The following is a 27,219-nucleotide window of genomic DNA, read 5'->3' as shown; positions in this document are numbered from 1 at the left end:
CCGTCTCTACGTTGTGTTCAGTCACACAGGTGAGTACTGGGGAGGGATTATAGAGGGGGACACACATCAACGTGAGCTCAGGTGAGAAGGGGTCTTATCCGGGACCTCCAGACAAGAGGCTGTTGTCCCGGATGGTCGTATTTACCTGCTCCTGATCTAGGCAATAATTTTGTCTTGGGGGACACCGGTTGTTATGCCAGGAAGCGTTTGGTTCACTTGGCTGCGTGGAAGAAACACATGGAGGCGGACATGCTGAGTTCAGGAAGAGCCCACAGGTGGGCAAAGAATGAGCATTTCACCACTACAGGGAACAGGTAAGAGGGGACAGGCTACTACTGTCAGTAGCTACAAGCTACGGCTATTACTTCTTAACAACTTTCCTCGACCAGTCGGAGGAAATACATTTTTAAAACAATGAATATAAGGGGGGGGGGGGGGGGACATTTCGGGAGTTTCCATTAACATTGCAAGCAGGAAAAGTAAATGGGCAATAAATGCTCATAACAATATATCAATAATCTATCATAAATGATCTACTTCTTTTTTTTTTTTTTACTGGCATTTGAAAAACACAATCTGTGGGGAAGGGCGTTTGCTAGCCATCTGCAGGTTCAGTCTCTACCTGTAGGTGGCGCCGTTGAGCTCAGGGTGGACGCCCGGTTGATCCATAACTGCCCACGGTGCCGAGGTGACGAAGAACTCCTTGTTGACGCAGTTTCTTAAGCTGTCAGGGATACGGCCTGCCGTATGAGAGAGGTGCCAAACACACACACACACACACACACACAGAGTTAAAAGCAGTGAAGCACACACTCTAACAGGCCGTAACGTCTTCCAGGAGGGACAAAGAGTTGGAGTTCAGCCTGAACAACGCATCAGGCTTCGGAACACTAAAATGCAACTCAAGATCCTTTAACAATCTGGATGTTTCCTCGTCGGCCAGCCTCCGGGCTTCGCTCTGCGTCGGGGAGCTAATGATGACGTCTATTAAGAGGTCCGGATTTAATAACGGCTACCCAGGGCCCATTGAAGTGGAAACGTGACATCTGGGGGAAAGAGGCGACGTGCAACAGGTCACGCAGTAAAGACCGGGCCGCGCCCTCAGATCACGAAGCGGCGCAGAGTCGGGGTAAAAGAATATTTCATATTGTGTTTGTGAGACGTGAGAGTAATATATTAAATGTGTTTATGCGTCTGCGTACCGGTGATGGCTCGTCGGATCTCGGTGGCGGCGGCCTCCCTCATCTCCAGAGAGGCCTGCTCACTGTACCAGGCTGTGTGCGGCGTGCAGATCAGGTTTGGAGCGTCTTTCAGCGGGCCCTGAGCAAAACTACACACACACAGACACACACAGGGTAAGAAGAAATGTAGAAAAAGGACAAATGATAACACAATATTGAATAAAAGACACAGGAGTGAGGCTAACCAAAAGCTGTGCGGTTCTTATCTTTGTGAGTTATGATGAATAAAATATGAGACTTTTTGACCACGGTCACCCTTCTATTAAATGTTATGCTTATTGTTACTTTATTTGGATGTTTGACCTTCACTGTGCAGTTTTGATACTTGAGGTCTGTTTTCATATTCATCTGCCGAAGAGAGAAAGCGTCGACTTCGGCATCTTGTGCCCTGGCAGTTAAATGAATGAAATTTAAAATATGTGCACGTTCATAGAGTCAGAATTTTTTTTTTCTTCTCTAATGAGGCAAACGGAGTTAATGTAACTAATGTATTTAGAGCTAATTGAAGTTTTCTGTGGGAAAAAAAAACACAATTATTATTCAAGGGATTTGTATTTGATGTTTTATGACATGTCTGGAGGGGATCGTTAAGTTTTTAATGCTCTCATGATGTATAAATTGTCATAAAAAAAAATCCTGTGAGGAATTGCAAGTGGCAAAGAGAGTGCTTTTGTCAAATAAATGACAGCAGTTTAGCTCAGTTGTTGCATTTTACACTGGATATTCTGAGCTGTAATGCAGGATCTGTCCATTGAGCCATGTGAGCTGCTGCATTCAATTATTGCATTTCATGTGTTTTTACTTTGTGTAAAAGTATCAAACATGTTTTTTTTAATTTTTTAGTGGGGAAATTAGAAAGCCCATTCATGTGCAAAACTCCTTTAACATTTTAATCATTTCTCATTCATTTTTTTTTTCCTAGAAAAGTTTTTAGACAATTTGCATGACAATGATCTGGAAACATGGCGAACGGGAGATGATGTCACATCTTGTTATTCACACACGCCACAATCCTCTTCCTCCTTTTCCACAATGTCCTCTCCTTCATCTCTGTCCTCTCATGTGGCACTAAAAGACAGATCAGCTCCAACTCACCCTCCTCTTCCTCTATTCCTGGAACGCCGGGTAGTGTGTGTGTGTGTGTGTGTAACGCCTCAGTGGCGCCCTGAATCAGTTCAGTGTCGCGTGGGATAGAGGGACAAAGTTATGAAACACTTTCCTGTTGACATATTGGGTCAGCAGAGCATGAGTTCCAGCTTCATCGGGCTGAGTTTCAGTCTTCACGAGCAGCCAATCAGCCGAGCATCCGGCCAGAAACAAGCAGCCACCAAACTCTCTACCTGTCCCTGATGCGTGAACAACAAGCACCACCAGTCACCCGCTGAGACGGGGAACATGCTTGGAAAACCGGGAGGTGCATCAGGCGGGGTGCAGGGGAGTGGAAATGGAGACTGGAGCTCAAAGCTGCCGGACAGCGCGTTAAAGTTTTGCCGATAAAAGTTAAACATAGCCTGTGTGGAACGCCTAAATGTTTACAGGATGATTTTCAGTACGACGTTTTCACTCGTCATCGGATGACATTTGGATACATTTTAAAAAACAATACTTACAGCAATTTTCAGTTCAGTTTAACGTTTGTTAAAATACAATTTCACCGTTTGGTAAACTGTCTTAATGAAGGCGGGTCTTCAGGCTCGTATGTCTAGAACATTCGGAAATCAAACTGTTCTGCTTGTTTCACAGAATCAACGGGGTGCTGCTTCCAACACTGTATCCCGTACTCTTTTTACATCTATATATATATATATATATATATATATATATATATATATATATACACACACACATCTATCCGCACCTTCAGCTGTATTTTGTTTCCTCTGATGGGAATGAAGAAAGCTCTCTCCATCTACTGAGTTCCATTACCTTCAGAGCCCTGAAGCGGCGCATGAGGTGTCTTTAACTTGTCAAATGTCTGCCATTGTTTCTGTCTGTCTGTCTGACATTCGGCTGTTTAAGGTTCTCCGTCTCTTTGACTGCGTGCAATTTGTCGCTTTCTTTCCCTTCCTACACACCCATCTATTTCCTTGTCGGAATCTGTCTCTCTAAGTGAAGCATTCATCTGTCTGCCCTTGAGAGGGATGTGTGTGTGTGTGTGTGTGTGTACTTACGTAAAGGGCTCTGTCTCATGAACGTCCAAGGCGGCACCACGTATCCTTCCCTCCTTCAAGGCCTGGGCCAGGGCCTTCTCATCCACCAGGCCTCCCCGCGCAGTGTTGACCAGGAACGCGCCCTGACGCATCTGTGGCGCACAACACAGACACACACACACACACACACAGTCAAACAAACTAGGATTACCTCCTCACGGTTCTATGCCTCCTCCAACCAGTCGAAAACTATTTTTATTACATTATTAGCGATGGATTTTTTGAGTTATAACCACAGTGACCTTGACCGTTGACCAGCAGATTCTAATCAGTTCATCTTCCAGTCCATGCGGATGATTGTGGCAGATGTAATGAAATCCCCTCCAGCCACATTCCTGAGATATTGCGTTCACTTGAATATCACAGATGTGAGGTCACAGTGACCTTGACCTTTGACCACCAAACTCTAATCAGTTCATCCTTAAGCTCAAGTGGAAATTTGTGCCAAAGGTAAAGGAATTCCTTCCAGGCGATATTGTATTCAAGAGACTGGGAAAGCTGGACAGATGGACGTTCGTATGTCCAAAAATATAATGCCTCTTCACCGGCCATGACGACCAGTTATTCACCGAGCAGATGTGGGCGTTGAGGTGCGTCTGTCAGCCCGACAGTGGAATTAATCTGTTTGATCTAACGCGGCACATTAATCTGGATTGAATGACTGCGTTTGAGGGCCTTGAAACATATTACACGGGACAGAAATTGAGAATAAAAAAGGCCCATCTGTGACACCTTTGTTGTGCCTGACACCTGAGAGATCTAGGAGACAGACAGCAGCTGGAAAGAATGCTGTCAGATGTGGGATAAAGAACATCTTTATACAAAACCGAGAGATGAAATGAAGGATGAGGGGTGAGCTGAGAGATGAGGCAGCGCCACCACCCCATGCTGCTTGTGGAAAAAAAAGACACAACAAAAAGTCTAAGAGGGAGGAAGCGAAAAAAAAAAAAAATCAAATGAATATGCTCAGAAGAAAGTAATCCCTTAATCTTGACAAAAGCTGAAATCCAGGGGCATGAAAAGCCTTTACGCTGGCAGGCAGTCTTTTATTAGGCCTTGGTGGTTCTGACACACACACAAACACACAAACATGCGCACACACGTTTCCACTTGCTGAGAGCTGAGAGCGACTGCCAAGATTTTTGGTGAGGAAAGAGAGGAAAGTGTTCTTTCATTGCAGCACTTAAGAGGCAGCTGAGAATATTAAGCTTTGAAAAAGACATCGAGTTAACTAGGTTAAGCTATTACCCTACACCCACTTATGTTTGTCTCCTCGCATCCTGCAACTCGCGGAAAGAAAGGCACACGGCGGGCGAGACAAAGCGAAATATCAGCGAGCGGCAACGCGGGGAGAAATCGACCGAAGGGAGTCGCTTCTTCGGGCCGTGTAGTACCGCTGCTTCCCTGCAGGTGTCACCCCAGGCAGCGCCTCGCAGTGCAGTTATTGACTCAGAGAACAGCGCTTTCCCCTTGCAGTGCTCTCAGCCCCCTGCTGCGCAGCCTAGTCGATATATTTGCTGTAGCCGTGGGCTGGCGCTAATTGCATTTGACAGAGCAAAGGAATGAATTTGTGTCCAGCTTTGGTGGAGCTTAAGATAAAGAGCAGGGAATGTGCAGGCAGGATGGCTGCTGCTGTTTCCTCTTTCCTTTCTAGCGACTATAATGCTCTTTAGGACAGCCTCCAGGCTGACAGAGTAATAATACACCAGCAGCTCTGCTTGTCTACCTGCTAGATAGCATTGCTTTAAGCCCGGGTCACATCACAGCTGTTCAATGGGATGTTCGGCTGCGTCTGGATGACACGTTTGCGTGCGTGCGTGTGCGTGTGTGTGTGTGTGTGTATGCGTGCCGTCTTGCTTGCGTACCTGTTTGATGGTGAAGTCGTTGATGAGGTGGTGGTTGTGTTCGTTCAGGTTGCAGTGCAGGGAGACGCAGTCGCTCTGGTAGAGCAGGTCCTGCAGGGTGTAGACGCGCTGGACGCCCAGCGAGCGCTCCAGGCCGTCCTGCAAGTAAGGGTCGTAGAAGATGACGTTGAAGCCGAAAACCTTGGCCCGCACCGCCACCGCCTGGCCCGAACGACCTGAGGACGCACAGAGAAGGGAATCAGGTTTATTCATGTGCAGTGGAACACAGGAGCCGAGAGGCAATTATATGATAGTGACAATTCAAGTGATGATGTTATTATCTAGCGCAAGGATTCTCAACCTTCATGGACCGGGTGCTGATGCTCCGACTTGCATTTATTAGGACTATAACTATTAAGATAATTACTTTGGCACATTTACTTCATTATGGGCACTGTTCTTTGTACATAAATGTTTTTGAGGCAATGTATCTGCATATATGAATACATCAACATAAAATATATTGTCTGCTCTTGTCAAATCATTGTGGATCCTCCAAGTCCTGCATCATACATATTTTTTACTAGATAGGAAATAGAGGGCTGTTAACGCATCATACGGATTAATACTAAATGCATTAAACATCATTCCTGCTAAATACACAATAAGCATTAAAGAGTGAGTTATATTTTTTTAAGACGCCATAAAATACACATGAACATAAAATCAAAGCAGGGAAGCTATCCATTTTTAAGCAATTTCATTCTCTTAGAACGTTAATAGGTCTTTTCTGATGTCTACGAGAGATTGGATGTCGTTAGAAAGAAAAATGGTTAATGATTGATAGAGAAATCATTGCTCCAAAAGAGGACAGAGTGAGGTAACTGGTTTCCAGTAGAGAATGTGAGACAGTGAATCAGAAGCATCGAAGGCTCTTCCTCTGTTGGCTCCGTTGCTGGAGATGCCAGCTGCTGGCGAAGAGGATCGATAAGGTCCTTTTCACTCTCAAAGTCCTCTCTTTGTGCTGGAGCATTGTGTCCTGCTCTTAGTCTGTCTTTTTCCTCCCCACTTTCAATCTCAGCCAATAAGAGACAGCCGCATAGAAACTCCTTAAACTACTGAAGCAATCACTCGGAACATTCTGTCCCATTACGGGGAAGGGATTACAATCAACTTTTTGATTACTGTGAAAATCTACCTTTCCCAGAGTGCTTGATCTTTTTTGGTGGATGCACTTTTGCTCAAATAGCCCTGTGTATTTCTGCTCCATTGTATTGTATTCCTTATTTTTCCCAGAATATCATTTGACAATACACAGAGGGCGAGCGTGAACTTGTTGCATCCAGCGGCTGGTTTTAAGTGCAGACAGCAGCAACAGCTGCAGCGTTAGAATGTTTTTTTTTCAGTTAGTTTGAAACACACCAGGTCGTCTTGAGGCTGAAGTACAATCTGATTTGATGAGGCTGGTGGGGGAGAGGGCGGGGGGGGAATTGGCATCTTTGCTTCTTCGACAACGATTTTTCTGTCTGTGTGGTCGATGGGCAATTGTTGTAAAGTGGTGGATTTAGAGGGAAACAGCATCTCTTTGATTTAGAGGGATTTACGATGAAGTCTAGAGTGTACAGTTGTTGTGTGTGTCGGCAAATATCTCTAATTCACAACTATGTTGTGTAGCACAAGAAACTGTAACTATTAAGTGATTTTATGTAGATTTTTCCTTTCAAGCGTCTCCTTTATTTGCATTCCTAATCCTCCGTCTCCCTACCTTCCTTCGCAGATCAATGCCACTAAAAGAGTGAATATGCTGCCAGAGGTTCTGCCACACAACTTTTAGTGGCGGACATTTGCTTTGTGTTGCTCATTTATCCAGTCAAAGGACGAGGAGGACACTCTGCTCTCAAATGTGAGGCCACAACACAAAGACTTGCCAAATCAACTCTTTCCCAGAGTTGGACAGACGGGGTGGTGATTGATCAAGACCAACTCGAAGAAAAGAATGCTGCTTTTGTAAAAAAGGAAGAGTGTGTCATTGTCGTCTGTCATTGGTTTGGGTCCCGTGCTGTCGAGGTGGATTTCTCCTGGACAGAATATGTGACTTTGTTACCTGTACACCAACTAGAGCTTGGCCACAGGGTTGATATTGGTAACATGAAATACATCTAAATATTTTCCAATATCAATATATATGTCATGATATGTCAGAAAAAGCCAGTATGTGGACATGAGTGAAGATTCTTCATAGTTTAAAATGTGACTATAACCCTATAATTACGGAACAATTTAAAAAAATATATATTACAGATTCAACACTAGAAATATGTAGAACAACAACATGATGGGTCAGATCAACTAAACACACCGACTCGTAATTAAGTATTCGCTGCTCGTGGGACTTTCCAGGATGTGTTCCAGCCTTACTGATTTTTGTTGTCCTCTATTCTCACATCTGTGCTCGAAACTGAAGGAATACTCCTTCCAGCTCACAAAAAAACCCAGAGAGGATGGCTTTTCAGAAAGGGTTTAAAAGTTTAATGCTTGTGATCATTTATGCAGAAATATGAAGTAAAGGGAATTCCACATACTTATTTATGAGAGAACTAATCTAGGGAATGACAGTGAAATCAATATCATTACAAATGAATGAACTCTGCCGCAGCCCAACACTTATTTTAAAAGTGGAAAAGCCTTAAACGTTGTCGTGGCTGGTACTTGAAGTACTCTTGAGTCTTTTGTGTCGCCATAAGAGCCAGAGGTTTTTTTCCCTCCCCATTCTGTGTGTTTTCGGCCTGCAGAGTTGTGCAGCTGGCTGAATGTGCAGAGTCCTACAAACAAACACCAGGAGGCCTTCGCTCTCCCCAACCTCCCGCTGACAATGGACATTGTTTTGGAGTAGGCTTGAGCCAGAAAGACCGGGAGAGGAGGCTGGAGGTGGGAGGATCCGGTGAGAATGAGATAGATTGGGGGGGGGGGGACATCTTCTTGCCAGGGCCTGCTGCTTGGGCACAGTAAGTCTAGAAGGCTGTCTGGGACCTGTAGGGGGAAGGAGGTTGTGTTTTTGTGTGCGTGTGTGTGTGTGTGTTGGGGGGGAGTGTATGTGGACACAGAGATAAGGTGGCACTCTGGAAAGGCTTGTGAGAAGACAAAGCATCTGTGAGCCCACTAATGTTGAGACGGGGCGGAAGGATGCAGAAACACACACAATCAGCATTAAAAACAGGTGCAGAGAGGGAAAACACACTGTAACACTGGGCCCGATTATGGCAGGGCAAGGTGTCGAGGGGCCGCGGTGACAGAGAGGAAGAGATGAAAACAGAAGAAGAGAGAATAATGGAGACATAATGGTGAGCATTAGAGCGGTGGGATGAGAGAACAGTGTGGCAGAGAAAAGGAAGCCAACCCGGAGGGAGGCGAAACGGACAAGCTTGAGGAAATAATGGGACGGACAGAGGGAGAGAAATAACCTTATCAGGGCAAGGAAACAGAAGGAGGATATGAAAGCACAGAGCGGCGGAAAGGAAAGGGAGTGAAAAAAACAAACCAGAAATAATATGAAAGGTAAATAAAGCGAGTCCAGAATAAATGACACTAACCGAAGCCGATGAGGCCGAGGGTTTCGCCGCGGATGCGGGCGGCGCCGGATGCCACCTCGCGGATCTGTTCCACGCTTTGGACCCGCGTGCCCTCCCGGAGAGCCTGGTAGAGCCAGGTGTTTCGCCGGTAAAGGTTGAGGATGTGGCAGAGGGTGGAGTCCGCCGTCTCCTCCACAGCTGCCGAGGGAATGTTACACACAGCTATGCCTAAACAGACAAACACACACACACACACAAGATGCAAAATTTTATATACTGTAAAATTGATGTTCAATGTAATAACCTGTAATGTAATGGAATTAAGGCTAATCAGATAATAACTGTACAAAACAAAAACTATAAATTAAGTATGATGATTATCTCTAAGAACAGTTTGCCTATAATGAGTAACTTAGGCAACATCAGTTTGTATTATTATATGATATGATCACAATAAAATTCAAGATGAGATAAAATGAATCAATGAAACTCTATCTGAAATGATGTGCACATGCATAATAAAGCAAGTTTGAGGCACTTTCTGTCAAGATATCCTCCAATAGAATGCTCATAATTTTGTTACCTTGAGAGTATTAAAACCCCTGACCTTCTGGTATTACCATGCCTATCCTCCAACAACACAAAGATTTCCATTATCGCCACTTAAGCACTTCTGCCTGCCCTCGCTCTCCTCTAATGTCCTCATCCCACTCTGTATCTCCGAGTAGCAGCACAGCCGTCTCTGGACAGCGAAAAATAGCCAGAGCCCGCTCAATCAATGGCCCCTTTTCTTCTCCCCGAGAACAGCCGCCATATCAGCGCCGCCTTCTCCGGGCACGATAGCTTTTGACTCCTGCGTTGCGAGGCAGAGCGCCTTCGGTGAGTGGGTGGCAGTTAGACACAGTATCTCGTATTGGCAGGAAAATGGCAGCTTTGTCAACTGTAAGGGCTGTTTGAGCCACAAGCCTGCTGATATAAGCCTGGGTGGTGGTTCAGAGAGAAGACTGCACTCTCCTCTCGCTTCCTATTCTGCCTCTTTGAACATTCGGCCTCACAGTGGGATGGCCACCATTCATCTGACTCTATAATTCGGCTTTTGATACCGTTCTGTACTCCAAAAAATATATTTAAAAAAAACAAGGAAACGGCAAACATGCTCTCCCGAAGCCGTCGCCTTTTGGGCAAACCCACTATCACCTGTGCAATCTTGTGTTGACCTCCACTTTGCCAATCACTGCAGTTGTCGACATACCACATTGTAGCAGCTTGGTGAAAACATCCACTCAAGATTCAGCTAAATCTCATTACTGGTGCCCGAGGTAGCATGTGTAATTACGGCACAAACAAACCATAAAAAAAAAAAAAAGCAGACACCAATCTACAAAAGAGCAGAAAAATACACAGAACAAATAGTACCTTCATGTGACTCACATAATATATAGACTCTATATTCTGGGATGCATACAACAACACTAAACACTACTGGACTTTATACTGAGTGAGTTCGTACCCAGCTCTCCAGCAGCCTTGATGTCGATGTTGTCGTATCCGCTGCCGATGCGTATAATGATGCGGAGGGCTTTGAACTTTTCCAGGTCCTCTCTGGTGAGGGTGATGGTGTGGTACATCATGGCTCCCACTGCTTCGTTGAGCACCTGTACAAACACATTCACAGTTTTTTTGTTGTTTTTTCTTCCCCCCACTGACAGTTATTATTTATTAACGTGCCTTCCTTTTGTTTAACTTTCTGTGCATTCATTCATGTGGCCAATGCATACAACGTGGCTATTAGTCCATTTGACTTCAGGAGAACTCATGACAATCACGGGATCACATTCCTTCCAGAGGAACCATGAAAATCTCGTCCGCCACGACTCCGGAAAACACTTAAGAAAACGTTTAACATTTCACAGCGAAGGGGAACTACAGACATCACATGGTCCCCAGCAGCAGTGACACACTGTCCTTTTACAGACCTGCACCGAAGTGGAACAAGTCATTATATTGTCTCCAAGGTGCTTCGGTTCCGCATGGTCATCACAATTACACACAGACCCTGAGGGTGTTTACGGACAAAGGAGCTGGGCAATTGTCTGGAGAGAGAGGGAGGGAGGGAGGTCAAGGCAGCTGCTGATTGCAGGATAAACCTTAAGAGACGATAGCATGTGATAGGTCAAAGGAAATGACTGCACTCAGTTGACCTTTTGACCCATTACATCTGGGGATATAATGTTTCACCTATCCATACAGATATATATATATATATATAGCATATCACACTGCTGCTTCGCAGGTCTTAATATTACACTGCTTTTCTATATTCTGTCAGCAATTTAAAAAATACTACCTTTTCTGTTGCACAGTTCTTTCTACCTTTATTCGTATACAAGTGTTCTGTGATATACAGTACTGAAGGCTACAGATCAACCCTGAGACCAACTTCTTCCACATGAAAAGATGCAGCAACATGAGAAGAGAAAGTGTTTTTCATTCCACCAAAAAGGTCACCAACCCTCAAGGAAAACTGCACATAATTCTCTTTTAAACTAAACTCGTATCGGTTTTGGGAGAAATGTACATGGACTACTTCATCTTAATTCGTCAGGTTTTACATGTCAAAGTTTAGGGATTACATTTCACCATCGACAGTGAAATGACCACATGGAGGTGCTTGTTTGAGTCCGGAGATCAAATCATGTATTCCTCACCACATAACCTGACCAAAATCAAGTTGAGATCTCCTGCTAAAAAAACAACAACCGCCCTCTTTGGTGTAGAAAATCTCTGTATGCCTCGGGGCTTAAAAAAAGGTCTCAATCAGTCCCAATCAGGAGAGTCAGGAGGGTGTCGCAGTGAAGCGCTGCTCCTCTGCTACTTGACACGAACAAGGTGACCTGACCTGTGATTCATTCTGATGTGGATTTAAAATATTCCCCTCAGGATTGGCCACAGCGCCTAAATAACCGCTCTGCATTCACCTCCAGCCAAACTGCATTAGCTTTCATGTGATTAGCAGATTAGCTCTGAATTTCCATACTGCTCTTATTAGAACAGTGCCCTAGGCGGGCCTCCAGATACTAGTTCAAGGTTGAAACACATGAGCATTAAAACACTCTTCTTCTCTCCCTTGTGTTGTTTTTTAGCTGGAGATGGAGTCTTTTTTAGGGGAAATCCACTCTGAATGTAGTTTACGTTAATGGAGACTCTTACCCAATCCTCATCTCTCTCCTTCACTGTAACCAAAGCCTTATTGCTTTTAACGGCTATCATTTCTGAGGAGGTCTGTGCTTTTCTGACACGGCAGCGATTTGGCCTGTGTGAGCATGAGAGACGAGAGTATACTGTTGCAAAAGAGTTTCGATTTGGTTGTGTGTGTGTGTGTGTGTGTGTGTGTGTGTGTGTGTGTGTGTGTGTGTGTGTGTGTGTGTTTGACTCTGCGGCTTACTGGGGAGGCATTTTATGGCTATGAAGTCATCCCACTGGTGAGTAGTGGGGATGTAGCGGGGATGAGAACTGGTTGTAACTATGAGAAGAGATTTTCTCAACCTGGCAGGTTCAAAATGTTGCTTTTTGGCTTTTGGCGCTATGGCTATGATTACAGCAATAAATACAAAATAGATTTTTTTTAAAAAGCACTGGAGAAAAAACATTCTGTAACAATGTGGAGTATGTTATAAGAGTAAGCTATGATCCTTTAATTATTGATTGCACCTTTTAAAACCACCTTCTGCTTGACCACAGTCAAGCAGAGATGATTTAAAAAAAAAAATTCTTTGTGGGTATGAGGCTCTATATATATATATATATATATATATATATATATATATATATATATATATATATATATATATATATATATATATTAACACCACAATTGGATGAACAGTCAGGCAGTGTACAATTTGGCCAATGTTGACTTTACGCCATACAGGCTTTCATCCAGCTTTTACAAGCCACATGTGACTGAGACACGACAACTGTGAGAATGTTGGCCGTTGGAGGGCAGGTGCATGCATGCAGGATTTGGTCGACTCAAGTGGTATTGTAACTGGATCTTAATCAGTATTCGGCTGTGTGTTTCATCATGCCCAAATCTTCCGAGAAATAAGGGATTAACTGACATAACTTCAAGCCCCTTTTTTATTCCACCCTTGACAAGTCTGTCCCATGAGTTTCTGTATTTTGTGGTGTGGATGGAGGAGAATGTGGCAGCTGGTGTCTGGCCTGAAAACATCATACTGAAAACTCCCTGAATTATCAGCGCTGCATCTCCGCGGCCATGCCGCAGTAAGAAGAGATTGGACATTTTCAATCTACACCACCCCTCGGGGTATCTCGACTGCAAGTTATTACTGTGAACTGCTGAATATGCTGGCGAGGTGAACATTACAATCATGTTTTCCCTGATAAGGCAGTGTTAAAACAAACAAAAAGCTACCCGCTCCCCCCTTCTCCTCACCGCCCAAGGTCTTTGATTGAATTGATCTCTATGCAAATGCCTCGTTTTTAATATGTCCCATTTTCATAAAAAAAAAACAGCGAGGGGAAAGATATAGCGACTCTCACTCTGTCTGCAGATGGAGAGATAGCGGTTTGGTGATACCCATCTCCATGGCCATATATTGTTTTGCAGCCCCTGCGCTGCATAAAAAGCAATAAAGAGCCTCTACAAGCCAATGTAATTACACCGCATTCCCGCCGTACAAGACTCTCTATTAGAACAATGGCACCAATATAGGCATCGCGCTGTGGACCAAAAAGTGACATAAAATCATAATGAAGCCACTATATTCTAACTGGCAAGCGCGTATGGGGCCAACATAACACGCTTGAGAGGCATGCATGAGAGAGGGACCGGCGCCACCTCTCCATCAACCTTCACTGAAAGGAAAGAGCAGAGTGTGTTTTTCTACCTTCTCGTGTATCTCCTGCGTGGACTGAGCATCACAGAAGGCGACAGTCGCCAAGTCCTTCAGGATGGGCATCTCCACGGTGCAGTCGCGCCCGTCCAGCAGCGCCACCAATGGGCGCGGATGCATTGGCCCGTTCATGATTTGGGGCCGAATACCTGGAGACAGACGGAGAAGAGAAGGAAGATCATTTTAGGGACAAGAAAATAAAGAAATGGCCCCTACTGGATCAGCTGTTTCAGCGAAGATAACCTACTGCTGTTTGGTCAAATATGAATTGTTATTTCTTTCTTTTCTATACATGATGTAGTTAAGTTATGACAGATAATCATTAAGGGTATTAAAAAAAAAGATTACATCCAAAAACTAAAACCAATACAAATCAACAAATACATAATAAAAAATGCAAAAGGACAAGCTCTACAGGAAGAAACGGCAACTGTGCAACGTCAAATTATTAGACTTAATTCAGCAAATGACACTTTCCTGTGTGTGTGTGTGTGTGCACAGACATACACATGCTGATTAGGATACAGCAGGAAGAAGTGCTTCTCCAAACTACCAAGCTTTGCTCAATAAATCAATGCGCCTACTCAGGACTGGATTAGACCACAGCCTCACTTACAGGAACCCTTTCGGCCTCATGGCTCCAAACAGATCAAACTCACAGAGACCTTCTTACATGTACTCTCTCTTTCACACACAACAGGAAGATATTCCCTAGAGTGTACGTATGACAACTGCACACTAACACACACACTTCTCATTTCTCAGTTCAAGGGAGGGGATCCTACATTTGCCTCGCGAGTGGAAGAGGACAAAAAAAAAGAGAAGAATTGCTCGCTGCACCTTTAGAAATGAGATTCACTGCTGCCCTGCCATCCATGTATCATTGAAATAGAGAGCGTCAGAGGAAAAACGCTACAAGCCTGAAACAGACCCTCAAGCCAACTCACATCTGCACTTCAGCGCACTTGACAAAGTGAGTGTCGCAATTCTTGTCTGCGCTCGACTCACTCTCCTTCCCACTCGCCACTTTTCTCACTCAAAGTGAAGAGAGCCGAGAAGAGCCCAGCTCCCCAGCGGGCCGACCTTCCCACACGTCCCCGCTGACGAAGACGTGTCTCGCTGAGAAGGCAGACAATTACGAGCCCTGCTTCATACAATGTTAACAAGAAGGGAGCATCAATATTCATGCCGCTTCTGAGCATCGTGCGGCTCAGAAGCGGCCCAACGGATGGATGGACCCGAGAAGGAAAACTGTTCCCCGCTGAGTACTAGCTCTCCAACAGCGCACAGGTCATAACCTTCACTCTCAGTCTTTCTGTCCGAGCTGACACGACAGGTCACTCAGGAAGAGACCTGAACCAGCAAGATCCCTTCTGGGCTTTTCAATGAGAGTGGTTTCATGACATCACTTCCTTATCTTGTGCTTTGCTGCTCTCCTCTAGATCAGCATCTGGGTTAGTGTGTGTGACCTCACTTTTGTGCAAGTGTGAGTGCGAGCGCAGGTGTTTGCATTTGTGCGCTCGGTCAGTTATCCCGAAGATTACGATGACGTCGGACTCCCGGGGTCGAGATTAGTAGAAGGGTGGAGTAAGGAAAAGGCGCGGAGAGGTGGAGGATGGCTCGTTAGGGACATGCTCTGGAGGATTACTGCAGCGGAGGAGGCTGATTAGGGCAGATAAAGGTGAGATTAGGAGATTTAAGATTGAGAAAGTGTCGTGGCCGTCGCACAAACGGGCTGAAACGCACAGTGGGAAAACAAACAGGTGGGAGGGGGAGCGAAGGGAAGAAAAAACAGCCAGACAGAGAAGAGTGAAATTAAAATGTAAAACAAGTGTGCATAAAAATAGACTAAACACTGCCTGTTAGCCTAAAGAGCACCCAGGAGACATATTGGAGGAGTATGAAAGGAGGGAGGGTGAAAGCACATAAACGACCGGAGAGCGGGACGCGGAGGAGGCCGACGGGACGCGAGCAGTGCGGCAGCGTCGCCTTTCAGGGGGGAGGAGCGGAGCGGAGGTGTCGTCTCCTCACGCCTTTCCTCCCATATTGTCATGGTGATCACTTAACAGGCTTCAGCTGGCAGTTTTAATGCACGTTCTTTTGGCACCGACGGCATGTGCAGCGAGAGTTGAGGTCGGAGGCACAAACACCCCTTAAAACTCAGGGTGCAAAGGGCAGGGGAGATGTTTTCTCTCCTGACAGACAGACAGCCGTCTCCCTCCTCCTCCTCCCCTCCCAACCGTCCTCACCCACAGCCCACCACCCTCCACCATCACTGCTTCCATGCCTACTTATCACATCGCGCTGTTCAAGACGGGTGACACGGCGGCGGGGAAAGGTGAGGCGTGGCGACTCAGCTGTCTGTGCCACATCTGCAACTGACAGGCCGTTGAATATTAATGGGAGCAGCTAGGCGATGGAGACCGAGTCCATTACACCAAACTGAGGTGAGGCTGAGCGAGGAGGCACTTGTGCACTTTGTGCCTGACCACATCTCATGAGTTAGTGCACAACTTAGCTGATAAGTCTGTCAAATTCTGATGATCGATTATTTACCAAAAATGCAAAACATCCACTCAAGCTTTTTTTTTTTTTTACATGAGAAATAGCTTTTACAATTGTAAATGAACAATCTTTGGGTTTTAATTTTTTTGGGGGGAAGAAACATTGTTTTTAAATTTGTTTACAATATTGTTTGACATATTAGAGACTTAAAAATCAATCCATTCATTGTAAAAGTAATACATGTATTGAAATAGAATAGACTGATTTAGAGCAATACATTATAAAAGTTGTTCTGACTGATGAGTTAACAAACAGTTCCACATCCAACATACACAGACCAACACAAGCATTCATATGACTGAATGCAAAAAGCTAACATGCTTCAGTCCTCCTGATGAACATAAGTCCAATATTTACTTTCCTTTAACCTCTATTTTGGTCTCCACCAGTCTTTCACCAGCTAGTTACTAACTATGTATGACCTGTGCCATTCGGTGCTGTGCAGGCGACCTGTGATTGATTTATCACAATGTTTTCACAAATGTGTAGTAGAGCCAAAGCAATAAGGTAGAAGAGGCTAAGAGCTAGGACTGGAGAGTTGACAGATTTCAGCGCTCCAAGCAACACTCTTTCACATCACACAGTGGTATGAAAAAAATATTGATTAAGGCATTGCAGATTTGGTGCATGCGAGGCTGTCCTTGACGAAAAGAAAAGACCAAGAGCACCGAGTGCAACCTTTTCCCTGGCTTCATGAGAGTCAGTGCTGCCGGCTGGCTTACGTTACCGGTGCTGGTTTATATAGATTACAGACAGCCGTGGGTGTGCAGGTGAGAGGAGCAGTAGGGGAGAGGAGTGACTGGCAGGCTGCATCCAACCCTGAGGCAGAAGTTAGACAGGCCGAACTCCATGAATCATCCGCTGGGTTTCTCTCTCTGCCTCTCTGACCTTTCAGTCTCTTACTCTCTCAATCTCTTTCCTCGCCGACTCTTCCACCGTTTCATCACGCCGTCTGTATTTCCCCAGATCTCTCGCTGTACGATAGCATCTTCTGACAGCTCTCCCCCTGTCTGCCGATGTCTCGCTCTGTATCTGTGTTCACGCAGCATGTATCCGCTTCGCCGTCCTTTATCTCTCTTTTCACGTAAATGTCCAACCCCCCCCCCCCCCCCCCTCATCTCCTCCACTAACACCCCTGCCGATCATTCCTCAGCTGTAATCACTGCTCCTCCTTTCTCTGTCATCCTTTCACCTCAACTGTCAATCCGTCTCCTCCTTTTCCATCAGTTTCTTCCCTTCCCTTCCCTCCCTCTCGCTCCGTCTTTCGAGGAGCCGCAGTGTGTATTTGTGTGTGTCCTCCTGTGTGACAGATTGATTTTCACTGTGCTGATTTTGATGGAGAGGAGATGATGTATTCGGGCGAGGGAAGCAGGGGAGGCGGCTGGCGACACTCCCTCTGTGGTAAACTGACAGCATGCACATGGAACCGGTCTCAACCAGAACCACTGGGTTTGTTTGCTGCACAACACCTCCTTCTCAGAAGCGTTTCTCCCTATGTCGACATGTCAACGTGATGCATGCAGAGCGTCACATGTCGACCAATGTGCACATCGAGGGCAGGGAGCTGAGGAGTGTTGGAGGGTCATGTGAGAACCGCAGGAGGCAGAGTGCTCTTAATTTCACTCCTCCATTAATTAATCCCCCTCATTTCCTTTCCTCTGTGTTCTCGCTTCCTCTGCTTGTTGCTAAACTGTTGCCAGGCTGCGAATGTGTGTGTGTGTGTGTGTGTGTGTGTGTGTGTGTCTGTGTGTGTGTGAGAGAGAGATTTGGGACAAGTACATATTCAGTGAGAGAGGCAGCTGTTGTCGCGGGTTTACCTGCCAAAGGAATACATGCATGTAACACACACACACTTACATTCTGCTAATATACTGTCAGATCTAGGAGCTGCAACAAATTTTCATCATTAACAAACTATTTATATAATAATTCATTTGCATGCCTTAAAGATATTTCTAAAATCAACAAATCCCTGACACAAGCTCAGAGGATTGTTTTCTTATTTTAAATCTGACCAATAATCCAAAATAGTTCAATTTACACTCACGTCTCACTTACTGTACTTTCTGATATCGACAAGTTTAAACACTCCAGCCTTCTCAACTTCTTAACAGATACACACTAGAAATAAATATGTAATAAGCAAAACCCTGAGTCATACTTTTGTGACAGCGGTGAACTGGTCACGGAGTAAAAGTACCACATGATGATTTCTAAAAGAATCCTTTCTAAAAGCTCAGAAAGATTTATGATGTGGGTTTCAAGATGCTTACAAATGCTTTATATTATATTCCTAAAATGCTCTCTCAAATCTCTGTGATAAAAGGTGGGGAGCTCAGTACACAGTATGAAAGCAGTACATAGTTCACAAAACAGTCGTCAAAAATGAGAACTGGGTCGCGACGAAAAAGTATTTTGGAAATCTAGGTCTCCAGTGAAAAATGCTTGATCGCTTACTCACGTTAATACAAATGAGACCTTGCTTCCCATCCCTCTCAGTCATCAACAATTTAATTCTAATCATTCCTGTAGAGAAATATTTGTGGAACCCGAACCCGGCCGGCGCTTGGAGGCTGCGGTTCCCGAGCCAGCAACACTTAGTCAGAGTCTGGCAGCGGGACGCAGCAGAGCGGCGCAACGGGAGATGAGGCCAGAGTTTCCATTATGTGGGGAAGGGAGCGAGGAGTTTCTTCCTACCGCTGGCCTCTGCTGCTGGTGTTGTATTGCCTCCGTGAGGGGGAAGACGGACCAGAAAGGAATGAGGACTAGTTGTGTTGACGGTCAGAAAGGGAGGAAAATAACACAGCGAGCTGCTGTTTGCAGGTGGATCCTTCTCGACAACCAAGCTAGGTGGGGGCTGCTGCTGCTGCTGCTGCTGCTGCTGCTGCTGCTTACGACCGCCAACAGTTACGGCCATTTACTGTGCCACCCCCGAGCTGCACCGTGCTGACACATGAGCCACATAGCCTTGTTAACACCGGCAGCCAGTCCAACAGGAGGAGGCTGTGTGTGGGTGAGGAACATGCCCGGAGAGGTGCGAGGTTCCAAATCCAATTGTTGTGTCTTTTTTTTCATATAAACAAAAAAAGGAATCTACAAAGCATTCAAGTTTAGCTTTTGATAATAAGTCGTCACTGACTATTTGGACCGTTTAAAATGGCAAATGTCACTGCCAGTTGATTGTATCGGCCGTAGCGAATTAACGCTAATTCTCTGAGTAACTTGTCCGAAGGCCAAACTAAATTTGGCTGTTGTCTGGCTAATGCGCTCTCTGCAATTTGGGATCTTTCCTCGGGCCAAAGACAGTTTATTAAAGAAAGAAGAAAAGGAAAAAAAACCTGTGGCATCATGCTACATTTTTTAGTAAATGCTGTGGTGTTGCAGTTCAGCATGACCAAAGAGAGTAGTGAGCTGTGCCTCGCGAGATGATTGAGCTGTTAGCATTTCATCAGTTTCAGTAGTTTCTTCTATTTCCCGTTTAAACTTTCATGAATAATTTAAGCACATCTATTTAATCGCTATAAATTGGGACTTTCAAAAGTAACTAGACCAACATTAGCTCCTTACGAATGGATTCGATGAGAAGATTCTACACTATATTCAAAGCTTTCAAACTTAACCGTCATTAGGCGCAGTGTGTGCAATTACGGGCGCCGTACTTGTTCAAGTTGCAACGGCAAAGTGAGATTTCCGCATGAAAGCGAAGACACAACAGGAATGCACTTGCATGGATGTGGCAACAAATGAATAGGAACCCACACACACAACCTTGGCGGGCTGCCAGGAAGCTGCCACGGACTGGAGTAACGGAGAAGTTTGGCACAACGCACAGATGTGCCGTTGGGTCAAACAACACTTTGTTTTCCTTGCTGGAGTTTCCTCCCTTTTTCACATGGCACTCTGCCAGAGCCTGTACTTCTGGTTTACTGAGGCTCAATTACTCATTTACTACTTTCCTCCCTCTTACACACACACACATACACACAAAACCTGCCATAAACACACACAAACCGATCTGCCTGTGACAGCACGAGGTCACTGCATGAGTTGTAGTGGTTACAGAGAGGGGGTAAAGAGGGTAAGGAAGAAGGGGGGGGGGGGGGGTATAAGCACCCTTTGTTGGCAGCCTCCTCCCTGCCCTTCCCTCCCTTCACTTCCCCAAAAGTAGCACACAAAGGCTACTTGTCCTGCACTGCCAGTGCCCCACCCCTGTCACCACCCGGCTGCCCGCCACACCAATCCATCCCCCTGCCAAGAAAATGAGCGCACGCCTGTTTTAAATGGTACCCTCTGTGTGCATGGGCGGCCGGGGCCCACACTCGGGACAAAAGCGGGTGTCAACAGCATCCATGGCACAACCAAGCCGGACCTCCCCCCCACACACACACCGCCACTCCACTCCCTCTCCTTTTCCCGCTCTTTTATTCTTCGCCGTTGCCCCGAGCTACGGAGAGAGCGCTCAGAGCCCGAGACCGCGGAGGAAGCGAAAAAACACGGCGCCAAGTGCAGCAGCACAGGACCTCGAAATGATTACATTTTTGGACTACTTGCCTACCTCACCGACCACACAACACAACACACCCGGGCCCCCACCCTCCACCCCCCTCCCACACCCACACACTCTCCCCCTCCTCTATTCCACACTCCCCCCCTTCTCCCCATCCACCTACCTCCCTCCCACATGCCAGACTTTATTAGACATCCAGAAAAGAAAACAGGAAACATGCGGCTTGCCTGGAAAATGTTGTCTCCACATTCTTCGTCTTAAAAACTACGCATCGCAGCGAAAACAGAAGATGATTGAGGCGAGTCGGGGAGGGTAAAAAAATTTAAATAAAATACAAAAAAGGGAATTGGGAGACCCTCTGCAATAATCCAAGGAGGGTGCCCCCCCCCCCTCTCTCTCTCTCTCTTTCCTCTTCTCCACCTCCTCTTCCTCCTCCACTCCTTAAACCCCCCTCCCCTCTCCCCTGGAGTTGCTCCTCTTGGTCTGGCCCTGTTGGTGAGGGGAAGGGGTTTTTGCGGAGCGATCTCTCACTAAGCCCCCGGCTGCATCATCTTCAGTCCATGCCTTTGAGGGCTGAGAGAAAAGCACCATACACCAGCGGCGTGCAGGCTGGTGATCGGATGGTAGCGGGTTGGAGAAGGTGGGGGGGGGGAAGAGACGCTTTTGTCCTTTTTTCTTTCTTTTTTTAATCTCCCAGGAAGAAAAGGCTGCGGTCGGGAGCTTGATAGCTGGAAACTCTCTCTGCCGCTTCCTCTGCCGTCAGCTGCGCAACATCTATTCACTGTGGGTCTCTCCCTCTCTCTCTCTCTCTCTCTCTCTCTCTCTCTCGCTCTCTTTAGCTCTTTTCTCCTGCCTTTGTCTTAGCAGATAATACACCAGCAGAGGTAGAAAAAAAAACAGATCTTGCGACATAAAAAAAAAAAAATTCTGTCTAAATCAAAAGTGCCAGCTTGAACATGCAGTGCTGAGCTCTCTGGGCTCGCACAATTTACTCCCCGGCTGCGCTCACTTCATAGAATCTGCACACATAACACACTCGAGGCACAATCCCTCCTCCCTTTTCCCCTCCTCCTCCTCCTTCTTCTCCCCTTTTTTATGTTTTATTTCTGATCTGGACGCCACAGTGTTTTAAAAATGCCTGCCCCCTTTTTTTTCCCCTTCGCGCTCTAGCGCTCTCTCTCTTTCTTTCTCTCTCTCTCTCACACACACACACACACACACACGCTTTCGTTTGCTCCCAACATCACCCTCTCGATTATTTGGTCTCCTCCCCTGCTTTTCCACTTTCATCTGGACCTCAACAACCCACCACACACACAAACACACACACACACACACACACACAAAAAAAAAAAGCAGGTTACCAGGAAGAGATTGAAATGATGACATATACACATACTCTCCCATCAATTGCTTTCAATATGTAATACACACACACACACACACACACACACACACACACACACACACACACACACACACACACACACACACACACACACACACACACACACACACACACACTTTAAACCAGAGAAACAATGCAACATTCGAGCCACTCCAGCAATAACATTACAGTTGTAGAGTTGGCTGTTTTTTGCACCATCAGGGAAGTCATCAGAGCCGAGTGTGTTAAGTTCACAGTTTGGTCCCGGCAGGGAAGAGGAGGAAGAGGAGGAAGAGGAGGGAGGGAGCGGACTGACAGATCGCTCCGCTGAATGACTCCGAGGACGAACGGCTGAAAACACCCTGTTTAGAATAACAATGTAACCAGAGCCTCCCTGCAATTCTGCAGCACGGCCAGAGCACGGCGACGCACATACACATAAACATAAACACGCACACACACACACACCTCTCACCGGCAGCATGACAGGCGCGACCAATAGACAAAGAGCCCGGCGTGGTCACACGCCAGAACCGATTATCACTGACAGTAAAGTGGAAAGGTGGAACGGCCCGAGCAGTTTTAGCTCAGAGGGTGGGCGTCCTGGTGTGAAGCCACTTTTCCCTTCTTTTCTTTTTTTTCTTCTTCTTCTTCTGCAGAATAATTGTGTGCATCCACTCTAAGTGTGTTTTTTATGTGTGTGTTTAGGTGACTATCAGGGCTGTTGTTTCTCAGCGGGGGAAAGCCCGACGAGCAGAGACGGGGCACGTCAGCTGAGACGCCGTCTGTAGCAATGACACATCTGAGGGAGTGTGACCATCAAAGGCAGCAGCCCCCACTTCCTGCCAGCCGGCCAGACACACACACACACACACACACACACACACACACACAAATACACACACACAAATACACACTCTTGATGGAGTGTGGGGATACGGCTGCCCCTCTGATCTTTCTCTCTTCAATAACATTAGAGGATGTGTAAGAGAAGGGAGGGCGCCGACTGACAGCAATATGTTAATATGGAACGTGGCAGATCATAGCTTCTCGAAAGACAGAGCCACTCAGCGAGTTTGGGGATATTTTAATAAGAAGAAAAAGGAGAAGAAGGAGAAGAAGAAAGGAGGACGTATCAAAGAACACCAGAGTTTGGCCACCGATAACTGCAAACTCTATAGGTCATGAGGCCGAACAGTATTGAGCTCCAATGTGAGCAGTTAAAGATGATATCTGACCGCTGCTGCCCGGTTCACGGGTATTGTTGAGGGTTCAGTCCCTCTAGGAGTTTCTTTTGACTCCTGGACCCAGATTGCTTATAAAATCCATTCAGTAACCTCAGTGTGCCATACAAAATAAAAGATTAGTTTTGAGTATTATATCGTTTTTGTCATTTTTAAATGGTCGACCAAAAGTGTGCGTTGAGCTTGATGAACTGCCCTGGAGCGTTACCTTGTATTCATCATTATTTGGCTTTAGAAAGTGATTTTCGTCTGGATTTTTCGTGCATGAAACACCCAATAATTGTGGTTCTAAACTCGCAAAGGACCGTTTGAATTTGTGCTCATCCTTTTGTGATCAAAAATCCGCAAATTCCTAGAGGGACCTGCTCCCTGAAGATAATCTTGTGATCTCTCCAGCAGGTTCCCTGGCTGACAATCAGAGGCTGGTGAGCCCGGAAAGATCCAAGCCTCAGTGGGAAAGGTATAGCTGGACATTGGGGATGGGTTGCCTGCAGCCAGAGCCCTGTAGCAAACAAACAGCTATATACTCCAGCGGTTGACGTGCATGATGTTACATGTTTGGAGGGGGCGAGTAAACACTAATGAGAACAGATTTGCACAGCAGTCCCCTCCCCACACACTTCCTCTTTAAGACGTAGAGCAGCCAGACTTGGGTCTCAATCAGTACTGAAGGCTACATCTGTTAACCCCACAGACTCTGTCGTCATAAAGCAAAGCCACAACCACACCTGTGAGCACAATCATTTGTGCCTGCACACGCCCAGTAACTTATACACAACCGGATTGATGAGCTGAAGTCAAACTGGTTAAGACTCAAAGCTCATTATTTAGAGTTCTTATTTCTCTCTTCAAACATTGATGAATTTATCAGTTCATCAATGTACCATTTGTAATTCAATCATGCTATGTTTGATCCTTTCTTGTTTTGTGTATCACTTGTTAGTTTCGGGGAATAAAGGGGACGTTTTAGTGTGAACAAGGGCGTAAAATCTGGGTAAAAATCTGTTTACCGGTAATCCAATCTGCTTTTATTGTATAGTAAAAAGGTAAATTTCTTCAGAATAGAGTAAAAATCTGTAAAAAATGTTAAGGATCAGATCCATGTTTGTCAAAGAAACCACTGTGTTATCTTTCTTTAGATGCAATTTTCTTTTAAAGGCATAATAATACAGTTTTTTTAAATTCAGAGTTCAGAGTCCACACTCCCATCTGCTGCATGACTTCTTAAAGCCCTGCTCGTCTGCACAGTGAGACATCAAGAGCCACGGTCACGCTCTGGAAGACCCAACAAATGGCCTGAACCTCCTTATAGTCCGTGTGGATTTACCGTTGAGAAAGAGCCCTCTTCTATGAGCAGCCTAATTATACTGGAAGCGCCCTTTTCCTGTAAGCGCTGGAAGTTGGCTGCTGAGAAGACGCTGGCTGTAGATGCCTGTTAAAACACCCCCGAAAGCACTTAAAGGGATTGTAAGAAAGCAAATGGTAGAAGGAGCTGACCGCATTACGGCCAGAAGCTCAGGGTTCTGCTCAGAGGCAGTGGTACGGGAGAGGAAACCCACCAGTTTTTTGAGTTTGCATTATTTTAATGTTTTTTTTATGCCATCCTTAACTGCCTTGTGGTGCATTACAAGGGTTGTGACTTTTTGTAGTTTCAAATTGTGCTGCTTCGATGAGAATGTTCAAGAAATTAAAGGGTCACTTGTTCACCCGAATTCCAAACACACACACACGTAATGTTTGTGTGCCCTGTGTTAACAGTGCACACACACCTCTGCCCCCGCTTAGCGCCTCCTCTCTTTATCCCTCTGCGTGGAAGGGGAGAAGTATCTCAAATCCTGTGTGCAGGCTTTTTACCCCCAAACTGCGACCTTTTGAGGCTGATGCCTCTGTGCATTTACTTTCCAGGGGAGTAGCGTCTAATGCAGCCTCTGGAGGCTCCTGCTCAGCCCTTTCGGCTCCACCGAGTGAAGGCTCTGGCTGGGTTAATCTCCATTATACGGCTTGGGGAAGGACTCAGCCAGATATTTCTCCGACCTCGGCTGAAATGGACAGCGTAGCGATGACACCGACCCTGACCCAACAACGAGGAAAACTCTGCAAGAATGAATTTAACTTTGTTCTCCAGCAAGTTAAACAATTCATCCACTGATTCTGAAAAAAGCAATCCAAGAATCTCTTTGCCCACTCTGCACCTCATGCACAGTGGATGAATAATACATCATCCCGGCCACAGGTCATACTGTGTTTGTTCGCTCAACAACTTAGTTCAAGAACTTAAACCCGAAGCTGTGAGTGACGCAGTCATCGTACAACTTAGATACAAGCTGAGAACAAGTTTATCCGTTTCCAGCATTAAAAACATCCAACAGTCCTTTATGCTCAGTCACACTTTTTTGGGAGTAAGATGGCTGATCTTCAATGACCTGGACATTCTTGGTCCAGAGATGGAGCGAGTGAGCAATAAGCAGAAGTAGTGTAGTTTTTGGTGACGCAAGTCTAATTTCCCCAAGGTGAATATTTATTTAGGAGGCCCAGGTTTATCCACTGAGAGGCACCTGCCGTGGCAGCAGCAGCCAGGGTAAATAACGCCTCCAGGCATGTCTGCAAACACACACACACACACACACACACACACACACACACACACAAGAGCCCCCACCCCCTCAGCAGCGGTCCAGATAACAACCCTGAGTCAACTGCCACTCTGCTTTTGTTTTCTCTGCCTCCCCTCTTCTCTTCCCCTCCCACGTTCCAATCCCTGTGGAACCGTGAGGACCAGGGCTGAAAAGATGTCAGGATGAGGGACAGTGAGATAGTGAAAGAGAAATGAGAGAGAGAGAGGCTAAATCACAGCGCGGGAATGCAAATGAGTGCATTTTATTTGGGGGCGGGGGGAGCCAAGGAAGGCAAGCAGGTTTTATTTTGCAGGTAGGAACGGCCCCCATGTGGCCTGTGGATCAGTTGCAGCAACAGCGAAGGAAGAAAAACGAACATTCTCACTCCTGCCTTTTTACTCGGGGAGGAATAATAAAAAAAAAAGAAATATCACAAATACAAACCCACAACTCTCAGAGGCTGGTGAAGTCATAAAATAAATTTGGCCTTACTTTCACGCCTCCGCTGCCACAACCTCCTCCTCCTCCACTTCTTATCCCTCCTTCATTCATTCCCTCTTGCCCCTCCCCCCCGCAGAGACACACTAAAGTTGCAGAAATATGGGCACAAACCGACACTGCAACCCCCACTCCTCCTCCTTCTCCTCCTCCTCCTTCTCCTCCCCCCATCTGGAAAAACACAGTGAGAAAGTGAACTCGCGCCAAGTGGGAAAGGGATGAGGACGGAGGAAACGGGGTGAGCCAGCTGCAGGCTGTCTCCAGATGTGGTGGCTCTGGGGACGGGCCACTCTGGCGCTGTTAAGGGCGACTCAGGGCTCCCTCCTTCCCCCTTTTTCCTTCCATCGCTCCTCCTCCTCTCCCAGTGACAGGAGCCATCTGGCCTGGCAGAGAGAGTAGAGACGCAGCAGCGAGTCCCGCCCTCCCAAGTGTGGCCCCTGCGTGCCATTCAGTAGAGTGCACAAGTAAATAAAATGCATGCACACACACACACACACAATAACTCCCCCTCCCTCTGCGTCCTCTTCCCCCCCCCTCGCCAAAAGCTGTCACATGGCCATTAACCCATCGAAGCCACGGCCCAGCTGTACTCCATTACGATAAATACACCAGGGTCGCGG

The 27,219-nt window shown here is 46.1% G+C and overlaps 1 protein-coding gene across 6 annotated transcripts in view; it reads right to left on the bottom strand.

The window, feature by feature from the left end:
• ctbp2l (C-terminal binding protein 2, like) overlaps positions 1-27,219 on the bottom strand; it is an 86,746-nt gene that overhangs the window by 2,799 nt on the left and 56,728 nt on the right. For 4 of the 6 annotated variants that reach the window (XM_068582471.1, XM_068582472.1, XM_068582474.1 and 1 more), the window contains 7 exons: positions 13,778-13,932; positions 10,375-10,519; positions 8,886-9,092; positions 5,317-5,531; positions 3,413-3,543; positions 1,203-1,330; positions 623-740 (listed from right to left, as the gene is read on the bottom strand). In XM_068582471.1, coding sequence (XP_068438572.1) covers positions 623-740; positions 1,203-1,330; positions 3,413-3,543; positions 5,317-5,531; positions 8,886-9,092; positions 10,375-10,519; positions 13,778-13,932 — 1,099 coding nt within the window. Of the gene's footprint in view, positions 1-622; positions 741-1,202; positions 1,331-3,412; positions 3,544-5,316; positions 5,532-8,885; positions 9,093-10,374; positions 10,520-13,777; positions 13,941-21,082; positions 22,154-27,219 lie in introns of those variants that run through there. The other 2 variants (XM_068582473.1, XM_068582475.1) reach the window with 2 other exon arrangements.

This window comes from Clinocottus analis, unplaced genomic scaffold (genome assembly GCF_023055335.1).
Source record: "Clinocottus analis isolate CAN_PGR_092001 unplaced genomic scaffold, fCliAna1.0.p SCAF_19, whole genome shotgun sequence".
Classification (NCBI taxonomy): Eukaryota; Metazoa; Chordata; class Actinopteri; order Perciformes; family Cottidae; genus Clinocottus; species Clinocottus analis.
Note: the sequence above shows the minus strand (reverse complement) of the source record. Positions and strands in the feature narration are given on the sequence as shown.